The sequence below is a fragment of the Melospiza georgiana genome, chromosome 16 (assembly GCF_028018845.1).
Source record: "Melospiza georgiana isolate bMelGeo1 chromosome 16, bMelGeo1.pri, whole genome shotgun sequence".
NCBI lineage: Eukaryota > Metazoa > Chordata > Aves > Passeriformes > Passerellidae > Melospiza > Melospiza georgiana.
Window position 1 is genome coordinate 1354863 of NC_080445.1, and position 15460 is coordinate 1370322.

Genomic DNA, 15460 nt, shown 5'->3' on the forward strand with positions numbered 1-15460 from the left:
ACTGATCAACCCAGGATCAACCCAGGATCAACCCGAGTGATCCCATCTGATCAAGTCCCAGGATCAACCCAGGACCTGACAGGACCAAGGACCCTCAGGGCTCCTCTGCCAAGCTCCAAAAATGACATTTTTTTGACCCAAGCTCCTTAAAGATGAGGATAGCCCTTGGCAGGGAGCTGAGCTTATCTCCAGCTGAGCAGGGCAGGGCAGAAAAGGGCTGGGCTGGCCCCTGGAGCCCTGGGCAGAGCACACACAGGCTCCTGGGGCAGGGAGGATCTCTGAGATAACCCCAGAGCCAGCACCAGCTGCTCCTGCTGATAGACCTGGGCTGCAGGGGGTGCCAGGGCCGGTCCTGGGGCGCTGGGCACACTGCCATCCCTGCCACCCCTGCTGGTGCCAGGGGGACACAGAGCCCCCAGAAAGGGGGAACAGCCCAAAAACGGTGCTGGCAAACCCAAAACAGGGATTTGGGTGCCCAGCCCAGCCCCAAGCAGGGTCTCACATCCCCCTGGCTCAGCCCAGCTGCCAAACAGGGGCAGGGAACCCTTCCAGGCAAAGCCGGCTGCTCACCCGCTTACAGCTAATTAGGGCCTGTCTTAATTAAATCCTGCTAACCATGAACAGCCAGAGCGAACTGATTCACCTGGGATGGCCCCTGGCTGCCGGTGTGGTGGGCAGGAGGAGGTGCCAGGGCTGGGCAGAGCCCCTGGAGCCCCTGCCCAGGGCCCAGCAGCAGCGAACTGAATTCCCTGGCACAGCTCAGGCAGTGCCAGCTCAGCCAGGTGCCAGGGCCACGTCCCCAGGGGTGCTGGGAGCTCAGCCCCCCCTGCCCCCTGTGTGCTGCTGGGGGCTTTAGGGGGATTAGCCCCTGTAATGCCACGAGAGGGGTTAATCACACAACAGCCCAGGGGCAGCAGGGCAGGCTCTGCCTGGGCAGGCAGCGACCCCACTGCCAGCACACGGGGATGGAGAGGCCCTGGAGCACATCTGGGCACACATCTGGGCACCCAGGCACTGCTGCTCCTCCCTCAAGCACCCCCGGGACTGCTCGGTGCCAGGCTGGAGAGCCTCCCAGGGGAAAGAAGCACAGCCAGGCAGCCCAAACTGTGCAGCCTGGAGGGGAGAAGGCTCCAGAGACACCTCAGAGCCCCTGCCAGGGCCTGAAGGGGCTCCAGGAGCGCTGGAGAGGGGACAAGGGATGGAGGGACAGGACCCAGGGAATGGCTCCCACTGCCAGAGGGCAGCGATGGATGGGAGATTGGGAATTGTTCCCTGGCAGGGTGGGCAGGCCCTGGCACAGCTGTGGCTGCCCCTGGCAGTGCCCAAGGCCAGGCTGGGCAGGGCTTGGAGCACCCTGGGATGGTGGAAGGGGGTGGATTAACTGACCTGCCCCTTCCAGAAACCATTCCAGAACTCTGTGCCCACTGAGCAGCCTCTCACACTTCCACAGCACTGGCACCTGCAGGGAATTGTCTTTCTCCCCTTCCCAGTGCTCATAAAACAACTAAAATTTGGCTCTCACAGGCTCACCGCTAAACAAACATCCCACACCAGCTTATTGTACCTGGAAACAAACTCCTGCAAAGCTTTAGTGGGAAAAGAGGGACACTGAGCCAACAGAATCCAGCTCCAGGTCTGGATGTGGTCTGAACGTGCACAGCAATGGAACCAAAACATTCAGGAGTCCAGGCAAAGTGTAATGAAATTAAATTACAATATGGATCTTGCCAGAAAGAATTATGTCAACAGCTTGAGGTTCAATTCCTTATTTATAGAGACCTGTGGATCTGCAGAAAGCCTCCACTGATTGCAAGTTTAATTTTTGCTCTCCCATATCCCAGCCTGGAGTCCCCCAGCAGCAGTGCCTGTAAAATCTCCATATCCAGAGCAAAGGACTGGGAGACAAAACCAGCTCAGAACAGACCTTCCCTGCACCCTGAGCAATTCATAGTGCTGGGTACATCATTCCCCCAGCCTGGAGGGCAGGAATGACCCACACAGAGGCGATGCCACATTGCCAGGGCTGAGAGCACCCAAGGAACGGTTAAAGGGAGCTCTTTGGAACCTCTTTTGGCAGTCAGGTGTGTGTGGAGGCCTTGGCCCCCTCCAGCCTGGGGGCTCACGCTGGAATCAGCAGCACTGGCACCTCTGCCCCCCCAGTTTCCATTGCCCACCAGCAATCCCACAGCCCCCGGTGGGAGCAGGAGGAGCTGGGACTCCCCCACAGCCACAGCATCCCCCAGGACCACATCCAACCCCTGGGATGATTTATCCCTCTGGGACAGCCCTGCACAAACAGCTGGGAACCGGCAGCACATCGTCCCCTTCTCCACAGCTGGCTCTCAGGAATAAACAGAGGATCCAAAAGAAAACCCAGCCCAAGCCCGATATTGTCTGAGGGTTTCCTGTGCCATGTGGAGCCCCCGGGGCCGAGCAGGCTGGAGCAGCTCCAGGGATGGAGCAGAGGCACAGCAGAGGCTCTGTGCAGCTGCCAGGGCACACGCACGGGGCCCCGCCGCTGCCAGAAGATTTTTTAATTTATTCTAAACCATTTAATAGCCCTGCCATTGAACAGAACCGTCCCCAGCTGGCCGGGAGCCCACTGGTGAGCGGGGCTGGGTTTGAAGGAAAGCTGCTGGAGCCCATCCTGAGAGCCGAGGGGGCTGGGGAGGGATGGAGCTGCACTTCCAGCAGCTCCCACTCAATATCAGAGGGAAAGGTTTTGATTAGTGGGGGATGCAGAAGGGATCAGCACCGGCTGGACCACCCTGAGCATCCTCCCCTGTCCCGGGAGCTGGGGGGTCCCGGGGTGACCCCACCGTCCCCCGTGGCTCCGGGAACAAAGGCTCTTGGCAGGGCACGGCTCCTCCCGACGCTGATCTGCCTCCCGCCCGCTTTGTGCTTCACTAAAAATACCGCGGGGAGGAAGTTCGTGCTGCGGGGTGGATGCTCTCCTCCCCGGGAGGGGCTTCCTGCAATGCCCCGGCACAGAAATAGCCCCCGGCCCGCTGTGCAGGGCAGCCTGGAGCGGGGAGAGCACCGAAACAGCCCCCAGCCCCTTCTGCAGGGCCCTTCTGGAGCGGGACTGCAAAGGGAAGCTCTGGGCATCCATCCCCGTCCCGCAGCACCAGGAGGATGCGGGAGCTGAGCTCGCCCTGCCGGGATCCTCCAGCCGCATCCCCTGGGGCAGGAGCAGAAAACGGGAATGAACCCCTGGGCAGGAGCACAAAATTGGGAATGAACCCCTGGGCAGGAGCAGAAAACAGGAATGAATCCCTGGGCAGGAGCAGAAAACAGGAATGAATCCCTGGGCAGGAGCAGAAAATGGGGAATGAACCCCTGGGCAGGAGCAGCAGAGAAGCTGCTCCCATTTCCATGCAGCCACAGCTGTAATCACCACCCACCCCATTCCCAGGAGGTGTTTCAGCTCCGACACTGACGGCCAGAAGAGGAAAACCTGCCAGCACTGCCCAGCACACAGGACCTGCCACACTAACCCTGGTCAGAGCATTCCCAGCAGGATTGGGCTCCAATCTCTGCCAGCACCTCCTTGCAGAGCTGCAGGGATGCCCAGCACACGCTGCTCATCCCAACACGGCTCCAGGAATTGCACTGCCAGCCCCAAACTCACCAAAACCTGCACCAGAGGGAAGGGGGACAGCACACAGGGACAGACAGACACCAGAGCTGGGGCTGCCCCACCCCACAGACCCCCCTCTGCAGCAGCAGCAGCCCAAAACCATCACAGAATCCCGGGATGGTGACAGGAAGGGAGGATTTGTCTTCACAAACCAGCTGTGGGTCTGCTGGCGGACAAAACCAGCACTGGGAGGTAAAAGAAACAATGGGAAGGATTCCACTGATTGATGAATGGAAAAAAGATATTCGCTTTTATAAATAAACTTTCGGTTTGTTGATGAACGAAATTAGACACTGAAAGATGAAATGGGGAAGAAAAACCCCTAAATTCCGTAAGAATTAAAAATTAAAAGGGAGGGTTCTACATTAGAGGGAAATCTTTGGGAAATCTTCAGTATCAGGTGTACTGGGGAGTCTGAACCTCCCAAGTACCTCAGCCAATGGGGAAAAACACCTAAATTCTGTAAGAACTAAAAATTAAAAGGGAGGGTTATACATTAGAGGGAAATCTTTGGTATCAGGCGTTTTGGGAGGTCTCAACCTCTCAAGAAATGAGGAAAGAGAGAAGCGAAATGTGGCTGGAAATTGGGATAAAAAGGAAACTGAGTCCTCCAAAAACTCAGGAGATCCTGGGAAATGCCCCATGGCCTCTCCCTTCATTCAAATACAGTAAAAGGACTCCTCTGTCTCCTTTTTGGACACAAACCTCGGGTGTTTGTGGATTAAGTTTCCTAACAATGGGAAGGCAGCTCCCAGTCCATCTCATTCAGACACCTCCATTATCCCAGCTTGGGTCCAGCCTGGCCCTGGCAGTCCCAGGGATGAAGATGATGAGGATGTGCATCCCCAGGGATGAAGATGATGAGGATGTGCATCCCCAGGGATGAAGATGAGGATGTGCGTCCCCAGGGATGAAGATGAGGATGTGCGTCCCCAGGGATGAAGATGAGGATGTGCGTCCCCAGGGATGAAGATGATGAGGATGTGCATCCCCAGGGATGAAGATGAGGAGGATGTGCATCCCCAGGGATGAAGATGAGGAGGATGTGCATCCCCAGGGATGAAGATGATGAGGATGTGCATCCCCAGGGATGAAGATGATGAGGATGTGCATCCCCAGGGATGAAGATGATGAGGATGTGCATCCCCAGGGATGAAGATGATGAGGATGTGCATCCCCAGGGATGAAGATGAGGATGTGCATCCCAGGGATGAAGATGAGGATGTGCATCCCCAGGGATGAAGATGAGGATGTGCATCCCCAGGGATGAAGATGAGGAGGATGTGCATCCCCAGGGATGAAGATGAGGATGCGCATCCCCAGGGATGAAGATGAGGATGTGCATCCCCAGGGATGAAGATGAGGAGGATGTGCATCCCCAGGGATGAAGATGAGGATGTGCATCCCCAGGGATGAAGATGAGGATGTGCATCCCCAGGGATGAAGATGAGGATGTGCATCCCCAAGGTGTCCCAGCCCCCTGTGCGGAGCTGGAGCCGCTGCCGAGCCCAGCCCCAGCCGGTGACACGCGATGCCACAGCCCGGGGACATCAATAATGCAGCGGGGTCAGCAGGGCGGCCCCACAGCCCCGCCCGACGGCTGCTGCTGCTGCTCGGGACGGAGATCCCAAAAGCAGGGAGCCCTGCGCCATCCTGGCTGAGTCCCCGCCGAGGCAAACCCTCAGGGACACAGGGGTGCCCGTGGCAGGGACTGTGGGGCTGGCACAGCCTCTCCAGGCACCTTCCCCTCCTCATCCACCCCATCCGTGTCCTCAGGCAGGGCCAGCTCCACGCTGCAGGCGCACAGTTGGCTTCGCAAAGTGCTTTTTTAAAGCAAAAATGGGCAAAGTCCCGAGAGTGGCACATGCCTGGTGCCCCCGGGGTGGCACAAACACAGCTTCCCCTCATCTCTGCCCTCTCAGACCCACAGCATCCCCAAAAGCAGCTGCTGTGGGAAGGGCAGGGATGCACTGGGACACAGAGGGTTCCCCACAGCTCTCCCTGCCCACAGGAGCCTCACCAGGCCGTGCCAGGGCTGGGCTGTGCCATCCTTCCCACCTCTCCCACAGAGCCCAGCCTGCCGCGGGCAGTGCAAGATGCTGCAGGGAAGCGCTTTAATTCAAACCATCCACTTATTTATTTTTTTTTTAAATTGCATAATTGCTGCAGACATTTCTGCTCATGTTTGGTTTTATTACATCTCTGTGGTTATTCTACAAGCCCTAAATTTTGGGCCTCAGCTGAGCTGGCAAAGTGCTCCAAAGACATCTGTGCTGAGTTATTCCCCTCACAGAGCTGGGGCAGGACACATCACAGCACTGGCGTTTGTTTGGGACAGACACGAGCTCTGACTGCTGGCCCAGAGAGAAGGGTAAATATTGACTGCCTCGAGGTCAGCACTGACCCCACACCTGGTCCTTTGTCCTTCAGAGAGCAGCACAGCTGTCCCCAGGCACATGCGGGGCTCAGGAGCTGCCACCAACCCCTGTGTCACCCCAGGGACACCATCCTGCTGCCACCAACCCCGTGTCACCCCAGGGACACCATCCTGCTGCCCCCAGTTCCTGCCACCACCCTCCTGTCACCCCAGGGACACCATCCTGCTGCCACCACCCCCCTGTCACCCCAGGGACACCATCCTGCTGCCCCCAGCTCCTGCCACCCCAGGGACACCATCCTGCTGCCACCAACCCCTGTGTCACCCCAGGGACACCATCCTGCTGCCCCCAGCTCCTGCCAGCACCCCCTGTCACCCCAGGCACACCATCCTGCTGCCACCACCCCCTGCCACCACCCCCTGCCACCCCAGGGACACCATCCTGCTGCCCCCAGCTCCTGCCAGCAGTGACCCTAAGGTGCCCCATCCCTCCCCAGTACAGCACAATCAGCAACCAGCCACTAATTCCTTCCCATTTCAATCCCCAGACTCAACAGGCTGGAATCCAGCAGCCCCAAGATGTGGGTCTGTCCTCCAAAGGATAAACCCTGGAGAAGTTTATCCTTCACAAGGATTGTAAAGGTCCCTTCTCACACCCACCCCCTGCAGACCAGAGCATGAAGGAAGGCAATTGCATCACCTTCAGTGCCTCTCTGGCTTTGCTGTTGTTCTTGTTTCTCCTACAAACACACCTGGAGAAGGCAGCGAGTCCCAAGGACATCCCCAATGGCCCTAACGGGGTCCCAGTGCCCTGCAGGAATAGGACAGCAGGGCCACAGCCCTGCAAAGGTGCCACCAGGACACCTCTGGAACGAGCAGCAGCAGCCAGGTGAGGTGCTGGCAGCCCTGCAGCTCCCCTGCCCTTCACACACCCCCAGCCCCGGGGTTTACCACAGCCTGTCGTGGCCCAAGGGCACCTTTGCCATTAAAGCAGCTCACAGCCAGCACCCAGAGCAGCCCTGGCACGCTGGGACCCCCAAACCCCACCTGTGCACCCCAGGCAGGGCACAGCCAGAGCCCTGGGAACCTGGCATGGGGGGACACGTGCCCTGCCAGGAGACAGGGTGGGACAAACCTCCCCAGCCCAGCAGAGACAGGAACGGGCACAACGCTGTGGGTCAGGGCAGCCCCGGCTCCCTGTGCCACCACAGCCACGGTGACGGGCACAGCTGCTGGCTGCCAGCCCTGCTGACCTGCTCCCCGGGCAGGATTTTAAATACATGCTGAATTATTCATGGCACCAGCGAGGTCCCTGCAGCACGAGGTGCTGGGCACAGCTCCCTGCCGGGGCGCACGGTGACCTCCCCGCAGCCAGGGCAGCTCTGGGGGGTGGCAGGGCTGTGCCCACCCTCCTGCTCCATCACCACCACCAGGTTTCCCTCCTCATTCTGTTTCAGCTGCTCCTCTCCTCAGGCTGCCCTGAACAACCCCGGCCTCAAACCCAGGAAAACTCCAGGCTTTCTATAAACAAACGCTGCTGACAAAAATGCAGCTCCCTGGAGCAGCAGCCCCAGCTCCCACAGGGACAGCCTGGGGCCACGGCTCTGCAGGGGGAAGGAGCTGCCTCCTCTCCTTCACTGCACGCCTCCAGGAAAGCTCAGAAAAGCCCTGAATCTGGCTGGGGAACAATCCCTGGGTGTATCCCAGCCTCACTGCAGCAGCAGCAGCGATCTCCCATATCCAGGAGCTGCACGCTGCAGTGCCTGTGAGCTGCTGGCTTAGGATCAGGCTCCAGCTGCCCCATGGAGGGACACAGGGCAGGGCAGAAATCGGGGTCCAGCACCGCTTCTGCCGCTCTGGCAGCCAGCAAGGGGCACACAGCAGCCAGAGCAGGAGCCTGGGGCAGGTTTCACCACCTTGAGTCAGGCAGGACGGCCAGGCCCAGGAGCGGGATGCAGGTCCTGCTGCTCCAGCCACCCCTGGCCTCACCCCAGAGTCACACACGGCTCTGGCATGGAGAAATGACCCTGGCAGCACAGCTGGCAGTGCCCAGCTCTCCTGAGAGCCGCTGGGGCAGGAACAAACCCACCCCAGGGTGCTCAGCAGGAGCAAACCCATCCCCACAAGGGGGGAATCACCCCTAGAACCAGCTCCCCTGCGTCCAGCCCAAACATCAGCCCTGTGTCCAGCACAGTGAGCACTGAGTGCCCAGAACAGCCCCTCTGGGGGGAACAGGGGCTCTCCTCCCCCTGCCAGCCCTGCTCTCCCTGTCCCACCCTCTCCTCGGAGGAGCCACAGCCCAAAGGCCGGAAAGGACCGTCCTGTTCCCCGGCCTGACTTCCCGTCAGCTCCCGCTGCTGGAGCGCGACCAGCGCAGGGAACAGGGCAGGAAACGGCCCTGCGAGAGCCACCCTGGCCCTGGGAATGGCTCCTGTCCCTGGCCCGGGGGGCTGCAGCCCCAGGGAAACACAGCCAGCAGCACCCTCGCACACACACAGCTTCAAATCAGGCACTGAGTAAAGGAAAATAAAGGGAAATAAAGCCCAGCCTCCCAGGCTGGCCCAGGGAAGGGGGAGCCTTCTCTGCAAGGCTCCAAACAGCTCCAGAGGGAAGCACCAGGGGTGGGAGCCCCTCTCCTGCCTCACACCAGCATCACCCTTATCTGCACGGGGGTTTCTGCACGGGGGGCTCCTGAGGACACAGCACCTTCCCAACCTTCCCATGGATGTCCTCCTGGCAGCCCAGGGGCCACCTCTGGGCCAGCACTCACCCCCAGTGCGAGGGGACAGAGACCGGGCGGGCAGTGCAGCCCCTGCAGGGCCCCCAGAGGGGAGGAGGAAGAGGAGGAGGAGGAGGAGGAGGAGGGAATCCCAGCAGCTCCGTGCTGCAGAGGCTGTTGAGCAGCCCAGAGCAGCAAGCACAGGACAGGGGACAGGGACGGGAGGGCACAGATGGCCGAGGAGCCGGGCACAGAGCACCCAGCAGCTCCTGCCAGCCCCGCTATCAGCCCCGCTCCTGCCGGCGCCGGCTCCAGCCCCGCAGCCATGGAAACTGGACCTGTTCCACCCCGAATTCCTTCCCTTCTGGAAAGCAGTTTACCAATAAAAGGCACTTAGTGCCGAGTCCCAGGCCAGACCCAGGCCGCTTGAAAAGAGCCAATTAACTTCCCATTTCAGCAAAAAGCTGCGAACACGTTCAGCCCAGATGTTCCCTCCCTCCGGCGAATAATGGAGGCAGAGAAGCTCATTCATGAGCTCCAGCTTGGCCACAGCCCTGCTCTGGGCAGCCTGAGACACAGGCTGGGACACCAGCCCTGGCTGAGGCACCGTGGGGTCACTGTCCCCAGGACTGGCAGCCCCCCAGAGCCCCCCAGCAGCTCAAGGGACCCTCGGGACACCGCGGGGAAGGGAATGTACAGCCCCAAACTGCCTGGAGTGAGAGATTCCACAGGGACACTGGGGGTCCCCAGGATGAGTCCCACACACAGAAGGGTTTCTCTGATGGGACAAGCCATGCCCGAGGAGAAAGGAGATCCCAGGGGTCCCACGCACTCCCCACAGCCCCCTCACCTTCCTGCTGCCGTGGGAGGAGAAGCTGTGGGAATGCCTCTGGAGGCCGCCCCCGCTCAGATCCAGCTGCGGCTTCCAGAGCTCGCCGTTGTCGCTGGGCAGGCCCTTGGCAGGGGGCACTGCCGAGCCCAGCACGATGCCGTTGTGCACCATGTCCTCGGTGCAGGTCAGCCGCAGGCTGCACAGGTACTCGTCCGTCTCCTTGTCCACCACCAGCAGCCGCGTCTCCGTCTCCACGGCCTTGATGCGCTGCACCACCTGGGGACGACAGGGACGGCTCAGATGGAGCCATGGGGACGTTCAGGGGTGGCACCCGAGGGCCGTCAGCTCCCCCCGAGCAATGCAGCTCCGCTCTTGGTACGGGGCTGTGCCACAGATCCAGGTGATGGGGCAGAAAGGACAAGGACACAGCTCTGGGAGATCCCCGGGGACCTCTTCCAGCCCAGGTCCTGCAGCCATACAGCAGCTCTGCCAGCCAGGATCACCCTGCCCAGACACCTGGGATGGCCTCCTGCTCGGTCAGGAGCTTCCAGAGGCTGGCACTGCCCCTCGAGCATCAGCAGCCCTCCGTCCCACCAAGCAAACACCTTCATCTCCTCAATCCAGGGTGTCCTTCTACTCCCATGCCCAGGGCAGGGCACGAGCCAGGGGGCACAGGAAGGCTCCAAGCACCAATGAGGGCAGTCAGGTGCTGGACTGTCCCCACCACACCATTGTGCAGGCTAGGGGTAGATTTAGGAAGCAAACAGCCCAATCCATGCCCCCATCCCCAGCCCGTGCTGGGAAGCAGCAGAGAAGAGGGGAGCCAGTGCTGGGAGCGGGAGATGAGCCCATCCCTGGCAGGATCCAGCTCCAGCAGGGCTGAATGGGGACATTGTCCTGCTGTGCCCGGCTCCTTTGCAGGATCAGGGACTGGCAGAGGCTCCGACAGGCACTGACACTGCAGAGAGCCAGGAGGAGCTGATCCCACAGCCAGGCAGGGCTGAATCCCACCAGAGCGGGATGGAAACAGGGAAAACCCAGAACATCCACAGGGAAACCAGCTCCAGACTCACTGCTGGCAGCTGCCAGGGCACCTCCTCCCCGCACAGGCCTTCATCCCGAGGAGGAGGAGGGGTGGCATTGCTCCAAGCGCCGCTCAGCCACCACCCCCAGCCATGGGGCGGCCCTGAACACCCCAGACACGCTGGGAACCCCCCAAAAGCAGCCCGGGGCTCCTTGCAGGGCTCCTGCTCTGATCTAGGTCACAGCGGCCAGACACGCCAAGGTTAGAGCGACAAACGAGCCTAATACGCAATTAACCAGCATTTATTTACTCCCCGCGAGCTCCACTCAAGGTCAACAGAGCCGGTATCTGCAAACAAGAAAAAAACCAGCCTGGAAGAAATGCACAGGCTGCAGCCAGGGCTGAACCAACTCATCCACTGCAGCCCCTGCCTGCACAGCAGCGATCCAGGATCCCTCCTGGAACCAGCCTGGAGGCTGCTGATCCACCAGGCCCACAAAACCCATCTGGTCCCGTTCAGATCCATTTACATCTGCCATCAGCCAGTGCTGCTGACACCAGCAGAGCCTGTGCAGGGACACTTCTCCCAGAGGGGACCTGGCAGCAGCAGCCATAGCACGGCAGCAAAGATGGGGACGGGGAAGGTGCTGGCCCTGCAGGGACACCCCCAGAGCCTGCAGTTCGGGTTCTCCAGGCAGAACAGGGGATCACAGGGGTCCCACAGACTGCAGAGAAACTCTGAGGGTCCGCAGAAGGGTCCAAAGCTGGCACGGAGCAGTGCTGCGCTCACCCCATGGCCGAGCCCCCCAACAGCAACAGCAGCGATGGAGTGAAGGTCCCACAAGTGCTGGGGGCTGAGCAGGGATGGAGAGCGGCACAGAGCAGCCCCTTGCCCCCTCCCCACCAGCAGGACGAGCAGAAGGGGCTGCGAGGAGCCCCCCAAGGCAGCAGGTGTCCCTGGGGGCAGAGCAGAGAGGTGGGAGGCAGCTCCTGCCCAGCGCCATACCCGCTTGCGAGCCATGCTCCCAGGCTGGAGTCCCGCAGCTTCTGGAGACAATGCAGCCTGCCCTGCTCATCTGGGACCTCCTGAGCACCCGAGCCAGCCCCGCCATTTCCGCAGCCCCACCCAGGCAGACTTTACCCCTGCGCCAGCAGCACCAGCCCGGCAATGCCGGCCCCGCCACCCTTGCCAAACAGCAGCGCCCAGGAAGGACTCACGGTGCCACCAGCAGCTCCCACAAAGGTGCCCGTGCCCTGCTCCATGCTGCCAGGCTCCCCGGGCAGCAGGAGCCTTTCTGTGCCCAGGAGCTGCAGCTCTGCCCGGTTCGGAGGAACCCAGCATGCAAGCCTGAGACAGAGCATGCCTTCGCTCCTTGGGCATGGCCAAAGAAAAAAAAAAAAAACAGAACAAAGACAAAAATGCTGCCAGCTTCAGCTGGAAACACAGTTACACCCAACCAGCGAGGCCTTGTGCGCTGCGGGCTCCCCTGTGCCACAGAGAAGTGTTACTTGTTCAAGGCTGGGCAAGGAGCAGAGGAAGGGCCACGGTGAAGTGGCTGCTCAGAGCCATCGTGTGACCCACCGGGGCATCGCCCTCGCCACGGCCCATCAGTGCTTTGGGGGAATGAAGAGGTTCTTGTGGCATCGAGGCAGGAAAATGGTGATCCCAGAGCAGGCAGGGCTCCCAGCACTGGCACTGTCACAGATCCCAGTGCCACAGCAGCCAGAGTGGCACCGAGCTCCTGGACACCCTGGATGGGACACCCTGCTCCAATCACTGCTCTGCAGCGGGCAGTGCCAGCGCTCCATGCTGCCGCCAGCAGCAACAACAAAAACAAACAACAACCAAAAAAAAAAAAAAAAAATTTAAAAAAAGGAAGAAAGAGAAATTTCCCCCTCCCATTTCACTTGACCTACTGGGAAGCCCCAGCACGTTTCAAAGGCGCAGCTGGCTCCGCTATCGCCCGTCCCCAGCAGCCCAGCACCAGCAGGGAGCTCTGCTGGCTGCCAAGGCACCACAGGAACACAGCCCTCCTTCCTGCCCAGCCACATCAAAGATGGGGATCCTCCTTCAAGGGGTTTGAAACCGCTCTCAGGACAAACATCAACTTTCACACGGCTGGCTCAGAGCATCAAAACAAGCTCAGCTCGCCACCAAACCCCACCAGGCTCATGGAGAGGAGCACACGGGGCTTTACTGGAGCCACCTGGAAGGATCAGCTTCACCTTCAGCACAGCAACATCCACACCTGGGGCGAGGTCTGGGGACACAGAGCCCCCCAAAACTGCGGGGTCCAGGCACATCCCATTTCTGTCCCCTGCAGTGCTGGCAGCGGGGCTGAGCAGATGTTTTAAGTTACTAAAACACCAAATCCTGCAGAGCCCCACAAACCACGAGGCAAATTGTGCCCCTGCCAGGCTCCAAGAGTCCAGCAGGACTGGAGCAGCTTGAACCTCACCGCTTGTTTGTTTTTGTTCTCATTGCTTGTTTTTTTCCGCATTTCTTGGGTTTTTTTAGACTAAATTGTTTGACAAATGTAAGTTTCAGTTTTACAAGGAGAAAATGCCAGAGCCTGAAACAAACAGCTTCTGTTGGAGCAGAAACAGCACCCTCGGAGCTGCCCGGTCCCAGCGTGGTCAGAAAGAGCCAGGGCTCCCCTCCGAGCCCTATCGCTCCCTGGCCAGCCCAACCACTGAACATCTGCACAGCTCTATCTGGAGATTTTCAGGCATCTTCCTACACTCCGAGCTGCACAGGCAGGCGCAGCTCGCCTAAAGCAGCCAAGAAAACCCACAGCAGAGCCGGAAATAAAGCCCGGGTCTCCCCATTCCTTTCCACCACCGATTGCATAACGCGGCAGAGCCCTGCCCAGCCCCACACACACCTTCCTTCGCCTTCCCCACCTCGACACGGCTGCAGCGCCCGGCGCCGCGACCCCGCACGGAGCTGCGGCTCCCGGGCCACGCAAAGCCCGGCCCTGGCATCTCGGGGGGCATCCACACTACCGGGGCACCCACCCCACTGCGGCACCCACCCCATCGGGACACCCACCCACCGGAGCACCCACCCACGGCTGCAACAGCCCCACCGCCGCAGCCAGGCCGGGGATGCTCCAGCGGGGATATTTCGGGATATCTCGGGTGAAACCCCCGCTGGAGCGGGCACGGCCCGGCTCGGCCCGGGGTGCCCCGGCCGTGCCCCCGCTCCGTGCCGCACCTGGTGATGCGTCTCCTGCTCCACGTTGAGCCCGTTCACCTCCACGACGCGGTCCCCGGCGCGCAGCCCCGCCGCCTCGGCGGGCGAGCCGGGCTCCACTTTGCGGATGAACTGGCCGCTCTTGCCCTTCTCGCCGTGCAGGTGGAAGCCGTAGCCGCTCTCCCCCTTGAGCATTCGGCACAGCCGCGGCTTCAGCTGGTCCTTGGCCATGGCCGGCGGCGGAGCGGCGGCGGCGGCGGCGGAGCTGGGCGGGCGCGGGGCCGCTTTTATGGGCGGCTCGGGGCGGGCGCCGAGGGGCGGGTCGGGACCGGGACCGGGGCCGGCGCCGGGGCCGGGGCTGGGGCTGCGGCCGGCGGAGGGAGCGGGGCAGCGGCGGGGCTCGGGGCCGGGGCGATGCGCAGCTCGGCCATGCTGCGGCTGCCCCGCGGCACCGGGAGCGCGGCGGGCGGGGACGGCGGCGGGACGGGAGGGGACGGGGCGGAGCCGCAGCGAGGGACGGGGCGGGACCGGCACCGGCACTGGAACCGACACCGGCACCGGCACCGGGACAGGCATCGGCACCGGCACTGGAACCGACACCGGCACCGGCACCGGGACCGGCATCGGCACCGGGACTGGCACCGGCACCGACACCAGCAGCTGGTGGAGCCCCGGGGTTAGGGATGCCCGGTACCGACACCGGGACCGGCACCGACACCGGCACCAGCAGCTGATGGAGCCCCGGGGTTAGGGATGCCCAGCACTGGTATCGGCACCAGCAGCGGAACCGACACTGACACTGGCACCAGCAGCTGATGGAGCACCAGGATTGGGGATGCCCGGCACCAGCATTGGCACCGGAACCGGCACTGACCCCGGCACCAGTGGCTGATGGAGTCCCGAGGCCAAAACCCTCCCAGCAGCGGCGATCTGGTGGATCCCTGTGGCACAGGTGCCCAGAGAAGCCGTGGCTGCCCCTGGATCCCTGGAAGTGTCCCCAGGTTGGACGGGGCTTGGAGCAGCCTGGGACAGTGGAAGGTGTCCCTGCCCAGGGCAGGGGTGGCACTGGGTGGGTGGCACCGGATCTTTAAGTCCTTTAAGGTCCTTTCCACCCCAAACCGTTCCAGGATTCGATGACTCCTGGTGGGGAAAGGCTCCGGCTCCATCCGGGCTGAGACTTGGAGGCCACCCAGGTTTCACCTGGGCTGAGTTTGTTCAGTGAAACACAGAGATCCCCGTCTTCACCTTTCTGCATTCCTCAGCTTCATTTCCTTGAAATCTTTTACAAGGAGGACACGGCCCAGAGCAGCTGTCACAGTGATGGCCCTGAGTGTCACATTCCTTTGACACAGGTTCTCAGGCCTTCTTCTGCAGCTTCTCCTTCCTCAACAGCTTTCCTACCAGATTTTACAGGGCTGAGCAAACACAGCAGCCAGCTGGAGGCTGGAAATAAAAGGCTCCAGAAATTAATATTGATTTACTTTTAATGTGTAGTTTGCTTAAAAATCCTACTTCCACTGCAGCTATGCATAAATTCACCCTTAAAAACCCTGGAACCAAAAACATGCTTGGAGACTGTATCTCGAAACATCACAGCATTATTTATCTCCATTCTGCCAGTCCTTCCCCCTCATTCCCTGCAGGCAGTGTGGCTCTGGGAGCTGCAGGGGCT

The 15460-nt window shown here is 60.9% G+C and overlaps 1 protein-coding gene across 1 annotated transcript in view; it reads right to left on the minus strand.

The window, feature by feature from the left end:
* NHERF2 (NHERF family PDZ scaffold protein 2) overlaps positions 1 to 14063 on the minus strand; it is a 33633-nt gene extending 19570 nt beyond the window's left edge. The window contains exons 1-2 of the mRNA XM_058035795.1: positions 13810 to 14063; positions 9587 to 9844 (exon numbers count right to left, since the gene is read on the minus strand). Coding sequence (XP_057891778.1) covers positions 9587 to 9844; positions 13810 to 14019 — 468 coding nt within the window. The 5' untranslated portion in view covers positions 14020 to 14063. The remainder of the gene's footprint in view (positions 1 to 9586; positions 9845 to 13809) is intronic.
* Between the last annotated feature and the right edge of the window lie 1397 nt (positions 14064 to 15460).